The 24,553-nt window shown below is 38.1% G+C and overlaps 1 protein-coding gene across 1 annotated transcript in view; it reads right to left on the bottom strand.

Annotated features, from left to right (window-relative positions):
* OSTF1 (osteoclast stimulating factor 1) overlaps window positions 1-24,552 on the bottom strand; it is a 54,065-nt gene extending 29,513 nt beyond the window's left edge. The window contains exon 1 of the mRNA XM_081278788.1: window positions 24,322-24,552. Coding sequence (XP_081134914.1) covers window positions 24,322-24,355 — 34 coding nt within the window. The 5' untranslated portion in view covers window positions 24,356-24,552. The remainder of the gene's footprint in view (window positions 1-24,321) is intronic.
* Between the last annotated feature and the right edge of the window lies 1 nt (window position 24,553).

The raw sequence follows: 24,553 nt of genomic DNA, 5'->3' as shown, positions 1-24,553 counted from the left end.
CATTTTGATTCATTATACACAACTGCAGCACAACTTTTCATTTCTCTGCTAGTACACAATATCTGGCTCAATATTCTTAAATCAGCCAGTTAGAATTTTATATTTTTCAAAAGAAAAGACAAGACCATGGAGAAAACAAAAGAACTTGTTGAAGAAAACTGTAATTGCATCAAGTCCCCAAACAGAGAAGGTACAATAACCAAGCAAAGAGGACTACTTGAGTGTTGTCCTCCATCCTGCCAAACAATGCCTCTTTATATGTCCATGTGCAACATTTCCATAACACTCTGTATCCAAAGTCTTTATTTGCTAGTCCACTTCATCTGAAGACAAGAACCCCAAATCATTTGTTAAAGTTTGAACATGAGGTGTCACCCAAAAGCTCCTGTTAATGCAGGAATATTCAGAGATGAAATGATTGCATTGTGAGAGCTGTAACCTAATCAGCCCATCCTGGTTTAAGTGGACTAACTGGGTGTTAACTGTAGGCAGGTGGGTTGTGCCTGGAGATGGGTCTCTGAGAGTGCGCCCTGGAAATGTAGATCTTTCCTATGGCTCCTCCCTCTCTTTCTCTCTCTGCTCTCTGCATCCACCATGTGAGCAGTTTTCCTCCACTGAGCCCTTCTGCATGATATTCTGTCTCACCTATGGCCCAGAGTAATGGAGTCAGATGTCTACAGACGGAGACTTCTAAAACTGTGTGCTCCAAATAAAATTTTTCCTCCTTTAAGTTATTCTTGTTGAGTACTTTGGTCACATTAATACAAAGTTCAACTAAAACATCCTTCAAGGGCTGGGGTTGTGGCTCAATGGTAGAGCACTTGCCTCGCATGTGTGTAGCACTGGGTTCGATTCTCAGCACCACATATAAATAAATAAAATAAAAATCCATTGACAATTAAACATATATATATATATATTTTTTAAAGACTTTTTTAACCCTTTTAACCCTTTAAAAAAAAAAAAGCATTCAATTTCATAGCATCTACCAGGCACACAGTATAAACAAATTTGCTAAATGAATACATGAGTACAAAGTCAAACAGTATAGGATCTACAGACAATAAAACGGGAGTGGGGGGGGGGTCATGAAATAAGTAGATTTAGAAAATATATAGAAATAGAAATCTATTCACTTGGAGCACTGGCTGGAAGACCCTTAAAGATGATATCTAAAACAGGACATCATTCAGAACAGTGGACTCTGAGGTAGGATTCAGGAAGCCTACTTCACAAATTATTCACATTTTTATCTTACTCTTTTTCCTACTTGAACATACTTTATAATATAGAAGCATAATATAATGCATATACAACTTATAAATACATGCATATTTACTAGGAGTAAGTATTCAAGAAACTTTAGTTTAATAGGATTTAAGCATTACGGCCAGGCGTAATGATGGGCACCTATAATCCCAAAGCATTGAGAGGCAGAGGTAGGAGGACTGCAAGTTCAAGGCCAGGCTCAACAACTAAGTGAAGCCTTAAGCAACAAAGCCAGACTCTGTCTTAAAACAAAAAATAAAAATAATAAAAAGGAGTGGGATGTGGTTCAGTGGTTAAGTAACCCTGGGTTCAATTCCCAGTACCAAAAAAAAAAAAAAAAAAAAAGAATCTAATCATTATGAAGCCAGGAATTTATGTCACTTTATGAATGAGATATGCAAGTACCTAGCACAGAGTCTAGAGCATAGGAGGGATTTAGTAATTATTTGCTAAATAAATGAAGAATAGATGAATAATAAAACAAATGGAAATATTCACTCACAAAAGTCTGAAAAACAGTAGTTTAGAACAACACTGTCCAGTATAACTTAATATAATGACAGAAAAGTTCAACATCTTTGCGAGTTACCCATACAGAGCACATGTTATGTGGTCCATGTGATCAAGGAACTGACGTTTACTATTATTTAATTTTAATTAAGTTAAATTGCCACACATGGCTAGTGGCTAGTATATGAAAGAATGCAGGTTTGGAACATGACTTAAATGTCTATTAAGAGGGAATTATGAGCTGGGATTGTAGCTCAGTGTAGAGTGCTTGCCTAGCACGTGTGAGGCACTGGGTTCCAGCACCAAGTATAAACAAATAAATAAACAAAATAAAATAAAATAAAGCTCCATCGACAACCAAAACATATTTTTTTAAAAAGAGGGAACTATGTAAATCAACTGTGGTTCAGCCATACAATAATGTCACTAAAAAAGAATGCTGCATATTATTCATAAAAGCCAAGACATGGCATCAACTTAAGTGTCTATCAATGGCTGAATGGATAAAGAAACTGTGGTATATATGCACAATAGAATGCTATCCAGCCTTCATAAAGAAGGAGATCCTGCTCACCTATGGCCAAGAATCAAAAGAGGAAGGAGGGAACCAGGTCCCACAATCCCCTTCAGGGCATGCCCCAATGACCTAAGGACCTCACACAATGCCTTACCTCCAGAGGTTCCACCATCTCCCAACAGCACCACCCTGGGGACTAAGCCTTTAACACACAGGCCTTTGTGGAACATACCAGAACCAAACTGTAGCATATGTGGAATCCAAAAAAAAAAATTGAATTTACAGAAACAGAAAGTAAAATGGTAGTTAGCAGAGGTGGGGGGTTGAGGGAAATTGGGAGATGGTCAAAGTACACAAAACTTCAGTTAGACAGGAAGAATAAGCCAAGAGATCTACTGTACATCATAGTGACTGCAATTAACTGCAGACTATATACTTGAAAATTACTAAAAGGAAAGTAAAGACAGATCCGGTCTAATTGTGGAAAACAATGAAGAACCTGCTGTGTTTGTGAAAGGGAACCTAGTTCTGAGCTAGCAAAGCTGTGTCTGTATTTCTTCATGATCTGTAATCTAAGAGGTGCTCAATAAATGTTTGCTGAATGAATGAATGAATGAATGATGCATACTCAACTCTAAAGAAGAATTTTCTTCTGTGGAGGAATTAAACCAGGCCAAAAAAATGAAAATTAAAATTCTTTGGTGGTTATTGTCATACACTCTCTCTTAATAAGGAGAGAAAGAAGAAAAGTTCTCATTATAGACATTTGTCTTATGCTTTGTTCATGTTCAAACATACCACAATGAATCCCCTTCATTATATAATAATAATGCTCTAGTTGAAAAAAAATAATAATAATAGTAATAATAATAATAGAAGGGAGATTAGCAGAGTAGAGCAAATGGATCAGGGGGAGGGAGGACAAAGAAAAAAGAAAGGAACTGGGAAAGGAGATTGAGCAATTTACATTAAGTACATGCATGAATACAGCATAAGGAATACCCCTATAATGCATAATTATAATGCACCAATAAAAAACAAATTAAGATTAAAAAGAAAACTGCTAAGAATAGATTTTCAGTGTTCTCATCACAAATACATGAAAAGTATGTGAGGTAATGCATTTGTTAATTAGCTTGAGTTAGCCAGACCACAAAGTAAACATGTATCAAAGCATCATGTTGTACACCATAAATATATACAATTTTTACTTATCAAAAAAAAAAGAAAAGAAAAGAATGCTACAGAGATCAGATATCAACATAGAAGAGTCTGCAAACTATTCAGTGAAAGATAGGTTATAGAGAGCAGCATGCCCAGTACTATCCTGTTTATGTTAACCACACAAATCTTGAATGACAGCATCATTTGTGGGGCCATCACATCCCTCTGTACATTATTATTTACACTCATTGCACGGTATGTGTGTGACTTTTAATCCATGAAAAAAGTAACAATACTTTCATTTGGGGCAGGCAGAAACACCATTCTCTTTCCTCTAAACATCTTCATATAGAAGAGCATCTCCTATCCCCTGTAATTTGGAGTATCTACCAGAAAACACTTTCTGTGATCTGAATTCTAGTGCTGTATCTCTCCTATTCTTCATAGGCAAAATCAAAACTGAACTTTTTTCTGTGTGAAGTCTGTTTTGTTTTGTTTCTCCCCACACCCACACCCTTTTGAGAGAAAGGAAACATCACCCAGAAGGGGAAGCTGCCAGGAGAAATGCTATCTGCTGAATTGATTGTCTGAGAGGAGAGAATAGTTATCTGGATCACTTCGAACTTTCCACAGAAAAGTCACACAGGAAGTAGTCCACTAGTGACCAAAATCAATAATGCTAGGATGTTCTTTTTCCTTGGGGTGGACAGCAATGAGAAGGGGGTACTGATTTTGGTTTAAAAAAAAGACCCAAGGTCAAACTAATGGGCTTTAGATAAAATTCAATAAAAATTAAGGAACCTGAAAATAAATACATGACATGTGAATAAGCTACTGATTTTTATAATTGTACATCTTGTGATAATCTTACTCAAATTGTTCACACTGAATGAAGTAGGAGATTAATTTAAACTTTGCTTCATACTAAATATAAATTAATTCGTTGGGCTATTATATAAAGGAACATTCTATTTGTGTAACATTAGACTCTTATAGATCCCTTTTAATCCATATATTATAAAAGTTCCTTAATTTATTCCATTCTCAAAATTGAGTCTACTAGAAATGGAAGAATGCAATAGAAACAGCTGCAGGATATGAAAGATATACATAAAAAAAGAAAAACAGGTGATTTCCATACTTACAGCTTAACACAGCTAGAGGTTCTCTCATGAGAACAATAATTAATAATACTTAATATGATTAGTTAATAATTAATCAGTTTAATACTTTAACTGACCATTTTTATCGCATTTGATTAAACTTTGAGCAACATTCTCTAGGTTTGCAGGTTCATAGAGAGTGATGAGGGGAAGAAATCAGGGTGCTCTGTTTGTATTTTACCTTCCTTGTAGACAAAATATGACAGTATGCCTATAATCCCAGTGGTTTGGGAGGTTCAGGCAGGGGGATCACAAGTTCAAAGAGAACCCCAGAAACAGCAAGGCCACAGGCAACTTAGCATGACCCTGTCTCAAAATAAAATAAAAATGGATGGGGATATGGCTCAGTAGTTAAGTGCCCCCTGGGTTCAATCTCTGGTACCAGAAAAAATAATGTGTGTGTGTGTGTGTGTGTGTGTATAAATAACAGTGCCCATCATAACAGATCATAAAGAGTAGGCACTGATGAATTCCAATTTTTTTTTACAGAAGGCAGATTCACAAACGTAAAATAGTTGTGTTCTTATATAAGCAAATAGGCTACATTAGATGCCTTCCTATGACTCTCAGCTTCGTTGTTTTCTCACACAAGCCTGGAAGAAAGTGGAGCTGAGAAGACTGGAAATGACCTAAAAATCACCTGACTGAAGAGGCCCAGCCTTTTGTCTGATGCTTTGGGAGAGTCCTGCATGAACCAGCAGCACAGGGAATAGAACAGTATGAAGGAGTTGAGCAAGGCTGGTCTCCAGAAGGACATAAACAAGATAAGCAAATTCCCACGTCAGCAGCCACAGCAGCAGCAGCAGGAGCAGGCATCTGCTGGCTCCACTTTTTGCCAGCCTCGCCCTTCCCTTTTCTCTGCAACCCCACCCAGCCCCTATAGAGAAGGGGTGAATCCACTGATCATCAGCCAAATGCTACATTTTTCCTCTGGAGCAAGGTTGGCTTCCAACTCAAATAAATGAATTCATGTTCAAGGGAATAGAAGAAGGGAGAAAGTGGAGGGCGGGGGGTCTTTTATAGGCAAAGAGTAAGAGAAACTTCTGCTTTGAGGTAATGTATGAGAGTACCTAGAGGCCCTGGAACAATGCTCAGATGACTTGGGGCTCATAAATTTGAACACAAAATTTCTAATTTATTTTATTCTCTGTTGGTGAAGGAGTAGAGAAAAAGCTTTGAGAGAGAGACACCAGGGCAATGTTAAAAAGGGACTGCTCCCAGGCAGAGACTGGCATTTTATAGAGAGCAAGAGGAATAACCATTTGAAATGTCACAGTGTAGTTACCTGTATCAGACTGATGATTTCTCTGATCTTTAAGAATGCCAGGAAGCATGGGACATTTTAGAGGGGCTTCATTTAAATTAGTGATGATAACCATTATGGACCTACTGTGTGGCTAAAATGAAAGACACTGGACAATGGGAAAAATAAACTGGGCAGATGACAGAATATTATTAGCACTAAAACTAAATGAGTTGAGTAGCTATGACAGATGGCGCAGACTTCCATACAAATTACTAAGTGAAAGAAATCAATCTGTAAAGCCCACTGTATAATTCCAACTATGTACATCTTGGAAAGGCAAAACTCTGGAGACAGTAAAAAGATCAGTGGTTGCCAGGGATTAGTGGGGAGAAAAGTTTGAACAAGTGAGGCACAGAGGATTTTAGAGCAGTGAAGCTACTCTGTATGACACTACAATGGTGGATACATGTCATGTATTCATCTAAACCCCACAGAAGGTCCTAAGTGAAATCCTAAGGTGAACTACAAACTTAGGGTAATAATGATCTGTCAATGTAGATCTATTGATTGTAATCAATGTACCACTCTAGTGGGGGAAATTGATTATCAGGGAGACAATAGGGTAATAATGATTTGTCAAGGTAGGTCTATTGATTGTAACCAATGTACCACTCTAGTGGGGGAAATTGATTACTAGGGAGACTATGCATGTGTAGGGCAGCAAGATATATGGAAAATCTCTATGACTTCCACTCGATTTTTCTGTGAACTTAAAACTGCCCTAAAAAATAAAGTCTAAATTTAAAAATTTGGATTTGGAAGCATCTAGGATTTTGAACTTTCAGATTAGGGATATTCAACCAGAGAGTCCATAGAAATATTTCAAAATCTAAAAAGCTCTGAAATCTGAAACACTTTTGGTCCCAAGCATTTTGGCTAAGTAATACTCAATCTGTTGACTGTTTATTTCATATATATATATATATATATATATATATATATATATATATACATACACACACACACACATATACATACACATACACACACACATATACATACACATACACACACACATATGCACACACTGTATATACCTAGCCATAAAATCTCTCTACATATAGTGTTAATAAAGATGAGAAAAACTAGAATTCTCAGACTTATAGTGGGAGTACAAACTAGCACAGCCCCTACAGAAAATTTTTTAGCAATGATGTTAATTTATGGCTTTTTTTTTTTCTTTTTTTTAGTACCAGGGATTGAACCCAGGGGCACTTAACCACGGAGCCACATCCCCAGCACTTTCTGGTTGTTTTTTTTTTTTTTTTTTTTGAGACAGGGTCTCACTAAGTTCCTTAGGGCCTCACTAAGGTGCTGTGGCTGGCATGTGACTGGCTATTTTTTCACAAATCTTAACATATCTTTGAAATTTAAGTTGCATTTTGGGGAAAAGAACATAACTAGAAAACCCTCCCCAGCATCTGTTGCAGGACTAAAATACTGCATACAAAAATAAACCCTCGTGGGGGCTCGCATGTGGTTCAAGTGGTAGCGCGCTGGCCTGGCATGCGTGAGGCACTGGGTTCGATCCTCAGCACCATATAAAAATAAAATAAAGATATTGTGTATACCTAAAACTAAAAAATAAACATTTAAAAAAATAATAACCCCTCCCCACTGTCTCACTTTTCTCACAGTGAGTCTCAACATTTAAAAAATGCAGATAATGACCCACGATCCATAGACTATGAAACTAATTTAGTGGCTTTAAAAAAAAATTAAATAGGAGCAGAACCTAGTATACTTAGTAGAAATAATTATGATTATTTGAAATGTTGGAAATGGACAAAATAGATATTTAGAAATATTCATCAAAAATTATGTTGGCATACTATAAAATGGGCAAATATTAACAATTAATATTTAGAAAAACTAAATGTTGTCTTCACAGAATAAACTACTCAATACAAGAATAAATCTGAAACTCTTATCTAAAGATTTAACGATGATTATAATCTTACTAGAAATTCCAGGCTGGGAATATAGCTTAGTGGTAGAGCACTGGCCTAAAAATAATGAGGTCTTGGGTTCTGTTCAGCACCACAAAAGAGACAAAAAAAAAAAAAAAGAAAAGAAAGAAAGAAATTCCTATAGACCCACTTTGAAAGTTTAATATAAAAGTGCAAGTATCAAAATTCCTTGGCACTATCAAAGGCAGCCCCATGGGACTTTTGCAAAAGTAGCACATGCTCTATCTAAATAAAGAGGTGGAAAAGCAGGACATCTCTGCAACCACTCTGCAGCACAGCTATTGCCTGAGGCAACGCTGCCAGCAAGTTAGTAAACCTTCCTTTCCCTGTAACAGAAATGCACTGAGGTCAAAGAATACCTCCTGCTTCTCTCCTGGTGATGCCACTTCAAGGAAGACAATCCCATGAAGAATCCCATGAGGAATTCCACGGTTTCCCAAAGATTACTAGCAATCACACTATCTCAACATTAAATCTCAGTCTATACCTACAATTTTTACTCTTTAATGATTTGGGGCTTAAAATTCACAGCCTTGGGCTGGGGATATAGCTCATTTGGTAGAGTGCTTGCCTTGCATGCACAAGGCCCTGGGTTCTAATCCCCAGCATCACACACACACACACAAAATTACAGCCTTACAATTATCATCCATACAATGGGTATTCTTCCAATACTATATATACATTTATGCTTTCAATTGACTAAAAGGATTTCAATAAATACAGCACAAAATATCAAATCAGAATATATAAAGTCCACCTTTGGATAAGTTACATTTAGAATATTTACATGTTTTTCCAAATTAATATAAAGATAACAATAAATAAAAATGCCCTGCCTTGTTTGCATTACTGGTGGTACAACTGTGATCAGGCATGAGTGTTCGCTCTGTAATCTACAATCCCTGCTTGAGCAGAAATCTTAATGTGTCAAGCATGACACTGAAGTAGAGAATCCTGTTTGTGGTCATACTACTCTGAACACACCCAATCTTGTCTGAAGTAGACAATACCCCCTTTGGACAACCAGCCAAAGCTCAACAACAAATTCTAAAAGAAATGTGAGGCTAAGATGAACTTATACATGTGTGTACATTTATATATGAGGTTATTAAGTAAAATATATTATCTTACTAGAGATCAAGGTCAAAAATGTTTTGTAACTACTATTCCAGATTGTGTGACCAAATTAGAAATCTGCTACACGGCTCTATGAAGAATACGTAATCTCCCTCTATTTTATGAATTTTAGAATACAGCTGGTATATAAAAGCCAATATTCTCCCATCTTCCCCCAAAGCAGCTGGGTACAAACAAGCTTAGAGCTCTCAAGAAAGAAGAAAAGGAAGAGAATTATTTGATCAAAGGAGAATCATTTTAAAAAAAAGTGAATGGACTATATACGTATATTTTTCTCACATTTGTCTAAGAGAATGAAGGATGTATTACTTTTTATTTATACCCTATGGTATTATACAAAAGGTGTCAACACCTTAGAATGTTCTCAGAGTAAGTGAAAGTATTAATATGATTTCCACTGAGCATATTTATTCTATTAAACATGCATGATGAAACAGGATGTTTTCTGCTCAAAAACAAAACAGAAGGAGTTCATGTGATGGTATCCAAGAGTCAAGGCCATCCTTTAGATTCCTAGGGTGAAAGGAAACAGCTGTGCTCTGTTGGACCAACATAGGCCTCCCCTGGGCTTTGTGGATTCCAACGCCAATAAATGAGGTGGTTAGCTTCTTGGCTCAGATTTCTGTGTGTCATTCCACAAAAGCCCACTGCTCTTGAAAATAAAAAGAGAGACTATAATCCTTGGAAAGAAAATCACAATGTGATTTGGAGCACAGTAATGTCCAAAAGTTGCAGATGTAATAAATAAGTTTCTTCCCACATATTCATATTCTTGGATAAATTAGCTTCATTCATTATACTTGCATATCTAATAGAAAAGACAATGAACATGACATTATTATCCCTCCTTATTCTAGCACTACTCCTCTTTGCTACCTCCCTATCCAATCCAAAAAGGAAAAGGGGTGGGGGGACTAAAGAATTTAAAACGTGTCTTGATTTCAGCTGCAGGAATGACAGACTCCTTAAAAACAGTAGCCAGTGTGTTTTCTGACAAGAGGGTTCTGTTTATTAACAGTGAGCCTTTCTAATCCATTTTTTTTTCATTTGCTTATGCTTTTTTAGTGCCTTTCAGCAAACTTGGTTGTTTTTACATTTTGAGAGACCATACCTGCTGGTTATTTTTATTTCTTCTCTTCCATATGAAATACAAGTCCCAAAAGAGCAGGGTTCAAAATTCCAAATGACAAACTCTTTGTCAATCGTGTTTTGACTGACTAAACATTACAGCCACTAAAGACTATTTATCCCAGGATGAAAGGCTTCCAAGACCGTTTAAGGAGACCTCATGGAAGATAGGAGAACACAATTACAGTCCTGGAAATTAAGTAATAATAGTAAGAAGAAGTCTACATTGGTCATCCCATCTTCTGCAAAAAGCAAAATAAGTACAAGGGCTGACCCATAACAATAATACCTGGTTTTGTGTGACCCATGAGAAGAAGAGTTTTACATTTTTAAATAGTACAGGGGAAGGTAAAAAATAATATTTTATAAAATTCAAATTCAAATTCAAACTCCAGAGTCCATGAAATAAAGTTTGGAGCACAGCAGTTCATTTGGATATTGTTTGCGGCTGTTCCACATTATACAATGGCAGAGTCATAGTTGCAACAGAGACTTTGTGTGGTCCAAAAAGCCTAAAATATTTACTATCTGCCCTTTTACAAAAAAAAAAAAAAAGAAAGAAAGAAAGAAAGAAAGAAAGAAAAATTGTGAAACCCTATCCGATGGTCCCGCTTTCCTGTAAGTTACAAGTCAGACAAAGGGAGCATTACTGCACAACATGGGGGAACCTTGGCACCAAGTGTGCCTCCTGCTGACCCCAGAGACCAGCTGGGCCTTGGACTCCTCCTACGGGAACTGAGTGGATGGGAGAACAACTCTATGTGCCAAGACGCCAGGCAAAGCATTAACTTGCAGCAATATATTTACTCCTCAAAACCAATCCTTTGATGGAGATCCTTTATGAGCCCTATTTTACAGCTGAGGAAACTGAGGCTAGAGAGAGTGAGAGGTCATTAGTCCAGGTCCACACGACCAGGAAGTGGCAGTGAAGAGGCTGAACCTGAGGTGATAGACTCAGGAGACTTGAAGTGAACCCACTCGGGCCATGGCTCCTGGCTCTAGACCCTGTGCTCTGAACACTCTGAACATCCAGAGAGCTGAGGTTTTCATGCTAGATTAAACACATTACTATATGTAAAATATCAGGTGCATTTTGGGATGTTTAATTAACAATGTTAGCCATTGTTAATTACTATGCCTATTTTTCCTTTGGTGATTGGAACTCAGGGGTATTTTACCACTCAGCTACATCCTAGCCCTTCTTTATTTTTAGACAGGGTCTCCTTAAGTTACCAGGGCTGCCCTCAAACTTACATCCTTCTGCCTCAGCCTCCTGAGTTACTGGGATTACAGACACGTGCCACCACGTACATCATTACTATGCATTTTTTATTATTTGGGGCTTACTTCTTGTGTCTTCATCCTCACTGGCAAACACTATTATTGTAACTCTAGTCCTGTATATTAAGGAACTTATCACTTATAATATCCTGGCAGAGATATCTTTTTTTAATATATTTTTTTTAGTTGTTGATGGACCATTATTTATTTATATGTGGTGCTGAGAATCAAACCGAGTGCCTTAGATGACTCCAGCCCCTGACAGAGATATCTTAATGTTTTATTAAGCAAACAGAGCACAGTTTCAACATTCTTTCTTTTAATGGCTATTGAAGAATGAAATAGGAGTTTAAATTGGTTATTTTTAAATCTATGATCATGAATACAAAATTATTCACAGAAAAAAACCCAGAAATGTATGAATGTATAAATGTATACATATGCTGGAATACATGTTGTCTTGGTAAAAAATTTTTTAAAAGGTTTATCGCATTCTTTAAAAAATAGCTTTTGGGGAATATTCTGATGTTTTGCAACTCTGTAAAAAAATCTGGTTGTAATATGTATAAAATCAGCCACATAGAACTAAAATATGCATATTAGAAAAACTGCAAGAAAACAACAAAATATTAACAGTTATCTCTGGGTGGTAGAACTATAAGTCACATTTCTTTTTTTTTTTATTTCTAAATTGTCTACAATGAATAGGAATTCCATGCACAACAAAGAAAATGTGTTTCTCTTATTGTCCTAGTAAAGGACAACTCAGAAATTATCTGTATTTTATTTATCAGCAGAGTATTATATATTAATAGAAGGCCTCTTTTGTTCTCCTTTTCTCCACTTTGCCATGAAAAATAAAAAATGGTAACAAGATAAGCAACTTCAATGCAAAGAAGAAGCACAAACCTGAGAATGCATACAACTCCCTAGTGAATTATGGCTACTATAAGCTATGACAGCAGTTGACACCTGTCTAAATTTTGGAAAGAGAACAGTAGGTACCCATGCAAAGAGAGGCAGGACAGAGCTGCCCCACAATGATAATACGGAAGTCACAGAGGGGGTGGAAGTCAGGAAGTCCAAGAACAGCTAGTAGATGAACTTGCCTGAAGCCTGTGATTGAAAATGGTGATTAGGCTGGAGGCGTGAGCATATGCCTCAAACCTTTTTTTTTTTAACTTGAACTTTATCTTTTACCTCTTTTTCAATATTATTTCCACTGGATGAGTATAGCATATCAATTCTGAGTATAGCACATAATTAGAGATGAAGATATATATAATCATTTTTTTCTTTCTTAGAAGAACAGTAACTAAAAAGACTGCATGCTAAACCTATATGTCTACTTTCTCAAACTTGTTTGAGACCCACAAGAAATATTAGTTCACATCAGGACCCAGGAAATACACCACACACACACACACACACACACACACACACACACACACACATATACACACACAGTGTCTCTCTCTCTCTCTCTCTCTCTCTCTCTCTCATAAAATTTTAAAAGGTTTTACAAAAAAATATTTACCCTTACTTTGAGTGATTCATTCTGATATTTTTGCTCCCCTCCTCCTCTGTCACCTCTCTACCCCATCCCCCTTTTTTCTTACTGGATGCTAGTGATGACTAATTAATTAGATTGACTAAATGCTCTACAACTGGGTCACCATTCACCATTTGAAAATACACCAGGCCAGAACATTTACTACATAAATGTGTATAACCAGTGTTTGTAAACTAAATAAAAAATTCTCAGAGATACATTTCTGGTACTATTAGCAATAATGAAATGTCCTCAAAATATATTTTAAATGAACTTAGTCTTAGCCCTCTATAAAGACACATTCTAATAAGACACTAGGATGTTAAAAATGTGCTCACTATTCACAGCAGAACCCCTTTAAAACCTGATATACAAAAGAAAACACAGAATCTGTAAGAAAAAGGAAAAAGAATCACTAGAGACAGGACTCAGCTGAAGCTAGGTGTTCAAAACTGCCCCCATAGACACAAAAGGCCAAATCTGCAGCTGATAGTTAATACAAGAATCTGGATGTGTGCAAAATAGTAAAAATCACAAGAGGAAAAAGCAAAGAATCAATAATACCTTGAGAAATGAACTTCTCTCTGTTCAGAAAACAAAAGGATTCAAATATTTTTATGCAGCACAGTCAAAATACTACAAAAGTCCCTATCTCAAAAGACAACAAAACCAAAAAGAGGAAACTGGATACAAAGACAGGGCCCTCTCTAAGAAACTACCAAGTGTTCCTTTCTCTCAACACCATCCTCTCACTGACATCACAGCCTTTACCCTGAAAACTTTTTCCCTAATCCTCTGCCCTCTCAAATCACAGCAGCACTACCTGGAAGGTTTACATCACATTCCTAACAGCCACTTTCCTGTCATAACAGTGGTGAGGCTTGCCTGGGCCTCCATCCCAGGGCCAGACCTGACTGCAGGCTCAGCCCAGCAGCCAAGCAGCAAAAGTCCCAGGTGGTGAGTTCCTGCTCTGGGCTGGCTTATCTGAGAGTCAAGATTATTTATGGCTAGGAGGGGCTAGTCAGAACTCAGGAGCTTCTGGAAAGACCCAAAGAATCTAAATGACTTCCCAAAAGACCAGGGTAAAATCTTAATCCAAAATATCAAGGTATTTTCCCAAACCAGCTCAGATTTGGGGGAAAAAAAAGAAGTGTCCCAAAAAATGGAGTCTTTTAGAAATTTCCCAGAGAGTGACCAGGCAGGACAAATGAAAAGCTTGGTTTTGTAGGGTTGTGATTAAAACAGGGTAAATTCCAGGAGCATTAAGGTAAGAATCCCCTTTTTCTCAAGGCCTGGGGTAAGGGGTTGCAGCAACCCTGAGAGTCATAAACCTACTCTCAGTGCCTTACCTCTCAGCCACTCCAAAGCCGAAGGCCACCTCCATCCTCCAGGGTGCACTTTGCTCACAGACTGGTTTTTTTGTTGTTGTTTTTTTTTAACACTCTTTTTCACTGATGGATGCTCAGAAGCTCATTTTGTTTTTTTAGGAACATGGGGATGTGGGTAGGAAGAAACAGTGAATGGAGACAATGGAATTTGGCCTTAAATTTCTAGGAATGCCTCGGTCCCCACCCAAGTCCCAGATTCTGCAGTACTATTTGCTGTGTAAGACATGGATGGGGTGACAGTGAAAATAACCTCTCTATCCACAGAACAGAAGAGGGAAATGTCAGCATTCTCTGGGGCAGTGGCTTGCCATCAATATGCAGTGGTCATCTAAATTGTAGCTTTTCAGAATAAGCATAGGAATGTGCTCTCCTTCTAAACTCACTGTCCACATATAGAAGTAAACTACCTTCTGGTCATCTGTCCTAACAAACTGCAGTTCTTTACCTCTGGTTTTAAAGATAATGGAAAATTAACACTCAGGATCATTACAATAATTTTTAACTACAAATAGATTATTTTATTTGAATTCTAAGCCACAACAATAAAATGTATTCCCATTAGTATAATGGAATATACTAATGGGAAATTGCCATTATATCAGAATCCCTAGAAACATGTAAATGTTGTTTTGCTGGAGGGTAAAAGAGGTTTTTGGTTTCTTGTGTGGACCAACATAAATGGCACAGCAATAAGCGGAAAGAGAATCATTCTGTTAAGGGAAGACCTGTCATTCCTCCTGTAGAAAGAAGTACCAAAACACTCCTCCCTAGAATCAAATGTGAGAATTTCCTAAAAACAGGATCTGGCCTTGAATCCATGACCGAAACTGTCACTTCCAAAATAAACAGGAAAAAATACAAGATGCAGCTCTTAAGAAAGCAAGATTCTGAATGATAATTTGCATAAAGAATTAATTTCTAAAAACTAGTAGATAACATATTCCTAGATTGCAGGTCTACAGAGTTAATGTTGTTGAGTATCAACTTTATACTTTCCAAACATAAAAGTCCTCACTGACTCAATGGTCATTCACAAATGACCACATTTTGCAATCCTCTCATTGGAATCTGCGCATATAGTACCCGACATATTCCTGCAAGGACACTTCAAGGTTCTCTTTTCCTAGTCAGCTATAAAAATAAAAAACACTGCCTTATGTAGTCAGAGCATAAATGAAATTGGATCAGGCTTAATTATTAATACATTATGCCCCCACTCCAACCCTCGTCCCTCCTTTCCTCTCGGTTTTCTTGTCATAGAAATCTGGACTGATGGAAAGCTCTTGGAGTGTTTTATTTCTTCATGTTTGTATTCACCTGATATTAAACACTGGCAGTAACTGAGAAAAATTAAAAATGCCCCAGATATCTATAAGAAGTGCAAGTTGAAATTATTTAGGAATGTGAGAAATTGTTTGAAGTAGACTTCATTCAGATTCATAATAAAATGAAGAAAGTGAGGCCCAAGTAGTCTCGTGATATATCAAGGTCACCTACCAAGGTCATTTGAAACTGTGTAATCAGAACTTCATCCCAAAGCTAATGCTTATTTTCCATTACTATAACAGCCTTCTCCTGTTCCAGTGCATGGCTGGAGACTATACTATCCACCTGATTAGATAGTTTTTATGCCCAAAGTCCTATCCTTAGAGTCATTCAGTTAAACAGGGAATTCCTTTTCAGAATCTTGTTCATAGCTTATCTTATATTTAATATATTAGGGGAAGGGAGCTACAATAAATCAATGATTAGTTTAAGACTGAAGGTGAATTTGGTCATCAGATAAGAAACAGTAAATTTGTTTTCAGAGGCTATAGAGTTTAGGAGAGAGGAAACCTAGTTTCAGTTGATGTGAGAACACTGGGACCATCCTGGGCAAGCAACTCCCTGGGCACGTGGCCCTAGTATCCTGGGGTGCCATCATCAAAACTCAAATAGCCAATGGGCATGCAACTGAAGTCTGCCAAATATTGACCTAAAGAGAGAAGCCAGCCCTTACACAGACTATTCAAGAGTAGACAGAGACTCAGAGCAACCACAGGATGACAACACTTCAGAAAGGCACCGGTATTGTTAGCCAAAGGCCCAAACAATCTGGACTTGTGTCTAAAAATAAAATAGAGACAAATGGTAAGAATTAAAGGCAGATGAAATTAAAGGCAGGTGTCCACATGCTAGTCAAGAAGGAGTGCCAGAACAAGTGTCAAAGCATCAGAGATGTCGAGCATGGTGGTGCATGCCTGTAATCCCAGCAACCTGGGAAGCCAAGACAGAAGATCGCAAATTCAAAGCTAGACCTTCAGCAACTTACCAAGACCCTTCCTTAAAATAAAAACCAAAAGGACTGGGGATGTGGCTCAGTGGTAAAGCACTCGTGGGTTCAATCTCTAGTGCCAAAAAAACAAAACAAAACATCAGAGACCCCATTCCAAGCACGAATCAGAAAATAGGGAAAAGCCAGTTGTGAAAAACAGAGCTTCTAAGAAGCCAGTAGCAAGTCCTAGGGACCCTAAAGGTCCCCAAAGGAACCCTAGAGTTGCAATATTTAAGCACACAATTGGTCCACAAGAGTCAGAGGACATTAGGCAAGAACCAGAAGCCCTATCAAATGGAAGGTTCCCAGAAAGAGGAAGTGAGATGTCACCATAAACAGCATCTCCTACTTCACATTCCAGCTTAAAGTAGGTCCAGGTTCCAGTGAGTGCTGCCTTGGGTGATGTAGATTTAGAACCAAAATGCAGAGGAGTAGAACAGGATTTATTCTCCAGCAGAAAAATAAGGTTGAACAATTTTAAGGCTGGCACACACAATTCAGTGTACTAACTTTGGATTTCTGTTGCAATGTTTCACAGCCAGTATTCTTGCCTGAAAAATATGAGAACACCTTCTATTCATGTCCTCCCAAAGCTATACTGACTCATCAACAGGCCCCCCAAAAACAAAAAGCACATGCTAATCCAGAGATCCTATAACCTCAGCCAGTAACATGTCAAAGACAGTCACAAGAGTCTGGTTTTCAAGCAAAGAAAGCTGAGACTCTGGAATCATCCAAATATGGAGTCAGAGATACCTGTCAACTGTGCTAAAAGACATAAGGGGCTTCTCTCAGCCAACCACCTCACTTCACACTCAGAAAGCTGGGACTTGGAAGGATTTTCCTCCAATGATGGCTTTAGTCAGGAGAATTCCAGGAGACACACAGCCACTCCAAAATAACCTCCAGGTTGAAGAGATTTCTTGTCTTATAGGAGTAAGTTGATTTAAGTCCTGCATGGGGAGAAGGGAATCCTGAAATGGAATCCATGAGTTTTCCAGGAGCAGGCAAAAACCCTAGTATATCCGGTTGTCAGAAAGACCTTTTTTATGGGGCCTTCAGCTCTTGTAAAGGGCCTGAGCTAATCCTTCTAGCATGAACACGAATGGTATTGGTTGCAGGGTGTTCTTTATTCTGAATCTGAATTGCCCACCAGCTCCCGAGAAATCAGAAGCATGAGGAAGAAAAAGATCCATGGTAAGTGCATTCTTAGCTCCCAAGACTATACAACCAAAGTCGCTTTTCAAATTCTAAGGGATGCTAAAGTTTTAAAATCCCATGCCAACTGAACTACACAAATATTCTTCCTCAACTCCTGCCCCAAGAGTAAGATGAAAAATTTGCCTGATAATTTTCAAAAAGTCCTATAGATGTTCAAACATAAAGTGGGACATGACTAGCAAGAATAAAAAGGTGGTGGCAGCAGATGCACCAGTAATTTGTTTAGTGATTTGAAGCTGCTAACTCTCCTTAACCAGGGGCTGCAAACTAACCCACAGATATTACCATTGACAAACAGATATGCAGATGCATCTGCAAAAAAGACTGGCAGGTATACATTTAAATTATTGCTTTCTGTGCAGAGCAAGATTATGACCCACAAACTGTTACATTAGATAAATGGCTTTCTCTTTATTTCAGAAAAATAAATTCTCCAGTTTGCAGTTCTGTGTGTGCACTGAGTTTTCATGGCTTCTCAGAGAGAAGCTCAGCACTTTTGCAGTGAAATGTGGATAAGAGAATATATTTATTTCATTTCTACTTCAGTCAAATGACTCTTCCCCCTTTGCTGCCCAGCAAACTTACTCAGCATTCAAGACCTGCTTCAATGACCCTTCTTCTGTGATACCTTCTCATCCTCCCCAAGCTCCCTGCCCTATGCGTCCCAGTCCTCTGATTCACACTTGGATAATTCACACTTCCAATCAAATGTGTTAAGATTTTTCTGCTGAAAGCATGCTCGTTTTTGTAAGGAAGGTAAACTGATATGAACAATTTAGAAAGGTCTATGAAAATGCTAGTGCACATACACTCTGACCCAACAAATCCCACTGCACGGGCTTTATTTATTTTTTGTTATTACAGAGTTACAATAGCCTTATTTTGCAAACAGCTTTGTTTTGCAATACTGTAGTAACAAAAGATTGGAAACAATCTAAATGTACATTAATAGTGGTCTGGTTAAAGGAGTACAATGGTCACTCATCATAAGAATGAAGTCATCCAGACTTTGGGGATAGTCCCAAAAGATCTTAGAAATGACTATCTCCCAAATTAACAGGTGAATTGCAACTCCAACACACGGAATATAGCCTTTGAATTACCTCTATAAAAGCCCCCTGTTCCTGCTAATGAACAGAATCACAGCCTTTGGGACAGTAATCCCTATGTTTCTCCTTTGCTACCAAAGCAATAAACCTTCTTTTTCCTTTCAGTCAAAAAAAAAAAAAAAAAAAAAAAAATTACAATGGGATACCAAGCAGAACCAGAAAGCCCTATTGGTACGAAATTTTTTTACAAACTCTTTTAATTTGCTTGATAGAATATCTTAATAGTTCACTTAACTTTAGCCTACTAAAAGTTGTCTCTCATCTTTTTTTTTTTTTTTTTTGGACATCTTCCCCCGTGTATTAATTGAGTGAGGGTAACTTATTCAGCATCAGGTATAAGAGGAATATTGGTAAATTTCACCACACTGATCACACAATAGTCAAGCCCACAAGAGAAATGGAACCACCACCATTTCCAGAAAAAGAGTGCAGAGCAGAGCAACACAGCCTCAGGTCTTTGCTACTTTGTAGTAAAGCTACAAGAGCCCAGCCAAAACAGTCTCTCCCCTGCTTCAAACAGACTTTTAATTGTGTATCAAAACATTTTTATGTATCTGTTATTCATAAACGTTTAGTGGCTGTGCAGTTATAAGGAAATGCAAGATTGGTCTAGTCTTACAAAGTGCACAGACTAATACTGATCAGATAAAAGAACAGTCATACAAAGCAACTACCAATAATACAACTGCATATGTTAATAAAATTGGTTTCCAGTGAGTGGATCCAACCCACAGGTGTTTCTACCTAAAATGCATAGACTCAAGTAAAGTTTATGTTCTATTCCTGGGTAACACTAATCACAGTAGCTTTAAGACTGTAAGTGGTTTACTTAACCTTACTAAGTATTGCTTTATTCATAAAACTGGGAGATTAGGACTCATTTCAGAGGAAAGTCAGCATAACTAAGGAAGACAGACTATTAAGTGCTTGGTGCAGTGCCTGGAACAGGACCATGTAAATGACAACTATTATTATCTTTGTCATAATCATCCTGGAATTTTCTAGATGCTCTTCTTAGAATTTATTATGACATCAGGTATAAATGGAGCATGGCATTTACAAAAGAATAATTCATGTGTATATTTCAAAGTCAATCCTATTCTCTCCCCTTTTATTAATTTATTCATTTGGGGGAAGGACACTACAAGAAGTTCAGATTCTCTCAAAACTGCTATTTAAGTAACATATTGTACTATCTTTGATGTTTTTCCGATGGAAAAACCCACGATATTGACATTTGTTTCTTCTAAGTTCCATGAACTTATTTCCACAAGACACATGAAATATTTATGTTGCTTTACTTTCACAAACAAAATCAATAAGCCATTTGAAAGAAATAGCCATGATCAGACATCAGGTTTCCAACTACAATGGATTGTTATAAAACCCACCTAGAATAAGATGATTTGAAAGTCCAACTGCCGTTCAATATCCTTTGTCTATCTCTATATCAAGCCCCAGAATAAAGTCTTCAATATGTTCTTTGTAGGAACAAAGGTCTTGTCTTCTCCACTCTGACAGCCAGGTAGGTTCACCCCAACTGAAGTTCAAGGGTCCTAAGAGTGGCTGAAAACATCATAAATGCTCTGTGTGTAAAAGTAAGTGGTTGCACTGATTTGGAAGAAGGAAAGAAGGGTTCCGTAAAGAATGAGCTGAATACCATGACACTGTGACCCATCTCAGCAGGCAGATTTACATAGTAGCACATCTAAATTAGAGGGGAGAGTTTCAATGACAAACCTGGAATAAACAAAAGTGATCCTACAGAAAAACAAGGAGTAAGCAAGGCACCAACCATCAAGCTGTGAAAGAACTACTATTTAGAGCAGAATATAGGCAATACATATTGAATAGATTCTCGGAAAACACAACAACTACAGCAAGACATTTAAAACTGAAGCTAAAACACCATTCTGAAGATAACTGTTTTCGTTTTCTTTTTTGAATGAAATGGATTTGAAGAAGAAAAGAAAACTTAAGAGACTATTCAAGCAAATATAAATAATGATTATCACTAGATGTAGGGATGATTTTTTTATTTTAATTAAGTTTACTTATTGTTTATGTATACCTTACTTGCCATATTTTCTATAATAGAAAATACGTCATTTTATTTCTAATTACAAGATTTTTTAACAAAATGGGTGAGATCAGTCATCCAATCATAAATATGGGGTGATCTAGCATAATATATATAGATACATATACAAAGTGCACAGACTAATACTGATCAGATTAAAAGAACAATCATACCAAGCAACTACCAATAATACAATTGCATGTGTTAATAAAATTGGTTGACCAACCTGCCTGGGGGTTGTCCAACCCTCAATTGACTCAGAACCCTCACGGATGAGACCTTACCTTATTGTTCCTTAGAACCCCAATGTCCAATACAGAGCCTAAAATATAAGCTACATTTACTAAAAAAAACATTTAGCCAAAAAATTCTGGATCTAGCCAAAAATGCAAACAAGCTGACCTTTATATATCCTCAGGATAGTGCATAAGTTGCATCTTCCATCCACATCTACTTAGGACTCACCTGGGAAGCCTCCTTCTGTGAATAGTCCCTTGCTGGGCACATGCTGATATCCTGAAAGATGTGCTAACCCACATTATAGCTGAATGTACCTTGCTATTCAAATCTTCCAATAAGTTCCTTGTCCCCTCCTCTAGCTCCTCTTTCAGTATTGTCTATTGGGTTAAACCATGTTGTTTTGTCAGGATCTTGCTCTAAAAGAACCTTAAGAAATATCACTATGATCGTCCCTCTTGTATTTCTCATTAAAATGTCCAGTCAACTCCAACACTTTAAGAGAACCCATGGGGAAATTTTGTTTCAGATCTTGGTGCCATTAAAATAACTATTTCTCAGAGGAGGTAACACATTTTAATTTTATGAGCACTAGGGATCTTGTAATTGGTCTTTTATCTCTCTGCTTGAAGCAGAGAACCAAATCTATAGCCCTCCTTCCATAAATTTGTAGGTCCTTAGGATGCACTTGTCTTTAAGCTAACTTTGCATTTCTTCTTATTATTCTTTCCTCCCTCTACATAACCTTTATCTTTTTTTTTCCATTTCTCAGATACAGTATGTTTTTAGAAGTCCTTCTGGGATGAGGCAGGGTATAAAAAAAAACAACAACAATAAACCAAAAATTAAACATACCGTCACCAATTCCAAGCTTACTTTGAACACTCTGACCCATGTACCTTGCCTACAAAGACAAGAAAGTAAAGTGCAGCACCATTCTTCTTGCTCTACCAACCAAGGTGTGACTATCATGTGCACTATGACAACGGAGTCTAAATGAAGACTAGAAACCTCTTCCTCTCCTACTTTCTGCCCACCACCTCGAAAATGCACATGACTGTTCATGATTGGTGCACTATTACACCTGTAATCCAAATACTCAGGAGGCTGAGGGAGGAGAATCACAAGTTCAAGGACAGCCTCAACAACTTATGGAGACCCTGTCTCAAAATAAAAATAACTAAAAAGGACCCAGGATAAAGTACCTCTGAGTTCAGTCCCCAGTACCTCCCCCCAAAGCTACTAAACCAACAAGCCAATTTCAATGTTAACTTTATTTATGTTTGGATCTCATTTATAAATTAGTGCAGAGTCAAAGTACTCCCTACACAAGTCAAGTTGACCATGTACCTTCTAATTTGTTGAGGAAAAGAAGAAAGTAATGATGTCAGATAACAACAACAACAAAAAAAAATGGTTTCTGGAGTGCATCCCCAATGGGTAGCATACTAAACCACACCCAGGTATACATCAATACACAAGTATGCATTCACACAACACAAGCATATTTCAATCTAAGGCCCCCTAGATGCAGCACAGACTCCAATATGTAGGAAGGGATGAAAATCCTCCAAGAATTGGTCCTTAGGACATTCTTTAAAATAAAGTACTTTATTCAGCTATCAAAAAACAACTCTGCTTTGTTGGATACTTGAGGTCCTAATTTACATCTGAGTTTAGAAAGCTGCCACCTCATACAGATGCACTTAAGATGCAAATTTCGCATCAGATTCCATATCAATACAGCTGCAAAGCCCAACTCTAGCCACACCTCATCTTTGCTCAGGGCAAAGCCAATCTCAGCAACTTCTCCACAAGTAACAGGACAAAATCCAAGTCCTCAGTGAAAGACAATTTAAATACGTGAGGATGTGCATTATTTTCAAATACTGGGACTTGATCCTGCCACTGTACGAACATAAGGAAAGAAAACTGGAAAATTATTAAAGTTGCAGTGCTTGACTAAAGTTCAGAAAAACGGAGAAAAAAAATAGTCGCTGAAACTCTATCACTTGCAACGAAAGACACTTTCAAATTTGATATAAATAGGTTAATTTCAGCCTTTCCAATACCGAAGTTACACAAGATTACAAGTGGGGGAAAAAACCTGAGAATTCATCAGAGTGAATGAATGCCTATTACCGTAATGAACTGAAATGCACGGGTCCCTTTAAATGCGCTTGTTTCTCCGTATCACAGAATATATTCGAAGGGCAGAGTTTAAAAAAAAAAAAAATGAACAAGGACTGTCAGCCAAGAAAACTTCTTTGAGGAACTTCGCGCTCTCACCGGTCTACAGTTTAGCACGCCAAAATCATTGGGGGAGCAGAGGCAAAGGACAAGCATTGCACGGTACAGTGACACTTCGGAAAAGTAACAGCCCAATTACTCTTGTAGCAGCGTAGGTTCTTCCTTTCCAAAGCACGAGTACAGATTTTTTGTACATGCTCTTCCCAAGATCCCGAGGTCAATTTCAAATACTGCTCCTCTGAAAAGTCACGAAGGAGGCTCGCTCACCCAACCCCACCCTGCAAACAGCACACTTCCCGTTCGTTCAGGCCGGTCAAGAACTCTAACTTGACAGTGACACACACTGAGAAAGAGGAAGTGGCTAAAGACCATTTCAAGACATACTTATTTTTCAGACATATCGATGGCTCTGTCTTGCCGGAAAGCTTCAATGGGATGTTGCCATCACACACTCTGGGAAGTTGGAGCGAATGATAAATAAGGTTGCAAAACCGAGGGCAACTCCTTTAAAATATATACAAATTTTTAAATCCTCGAAATCTTCTTGCTTTCAAGTGACTCCTCCCCTGTAGTGAACGCAACAAAGCTAGGAGCTTCCCTCCTGGTGGGTCCGATCTCGAAAGCGAGGCTCGGGGCCGGGTAGGTGCGTGGTCAGCCCTGCCAAGCGGCAGAGGGAGCGCCGGGCACCGAGGCAGCCAGGCACCGGCGAGCGCCTCTCTTACCTGGTTTGACTGGTTTGGGAGGCGGCTTCGACATCTCGCTTCTTTGAGCGGCTAAACCTAAAGACCGCGCACGAAGAGCCAACCGATCGCCCGGTCAGCCGGCACTCCAGGCGCCCCAAAGTTTCTTTCTGCCTGACGCGCAGTCCTGCGCCTCCGAGGACCTGCGCCCACCCTTTGCTACGAGAAGAGCGGACGCAGGCAGAGCAGCTCGGCAGAGTGCTCGCCCCGCCCC

The sequence above is a fragment of the Spermophilus citellus genome, assembly GCF_964194105.1.
Source record: "Spermophilus citellus genome assembly, chromosome: 2".
Taxonomy (NCBI): domain Eukaryota; kingdom Metazoa; phylum Chordata; class Mammalia; order Rodentia; family Sciuridae; genus Spermophilus; species Spermophilus citellus.
The sequence above is the reverse complement of the archived record's forward strand: the minus strand, read 5'-3'. Positions and strand labels throughout refer to the sequence as shown.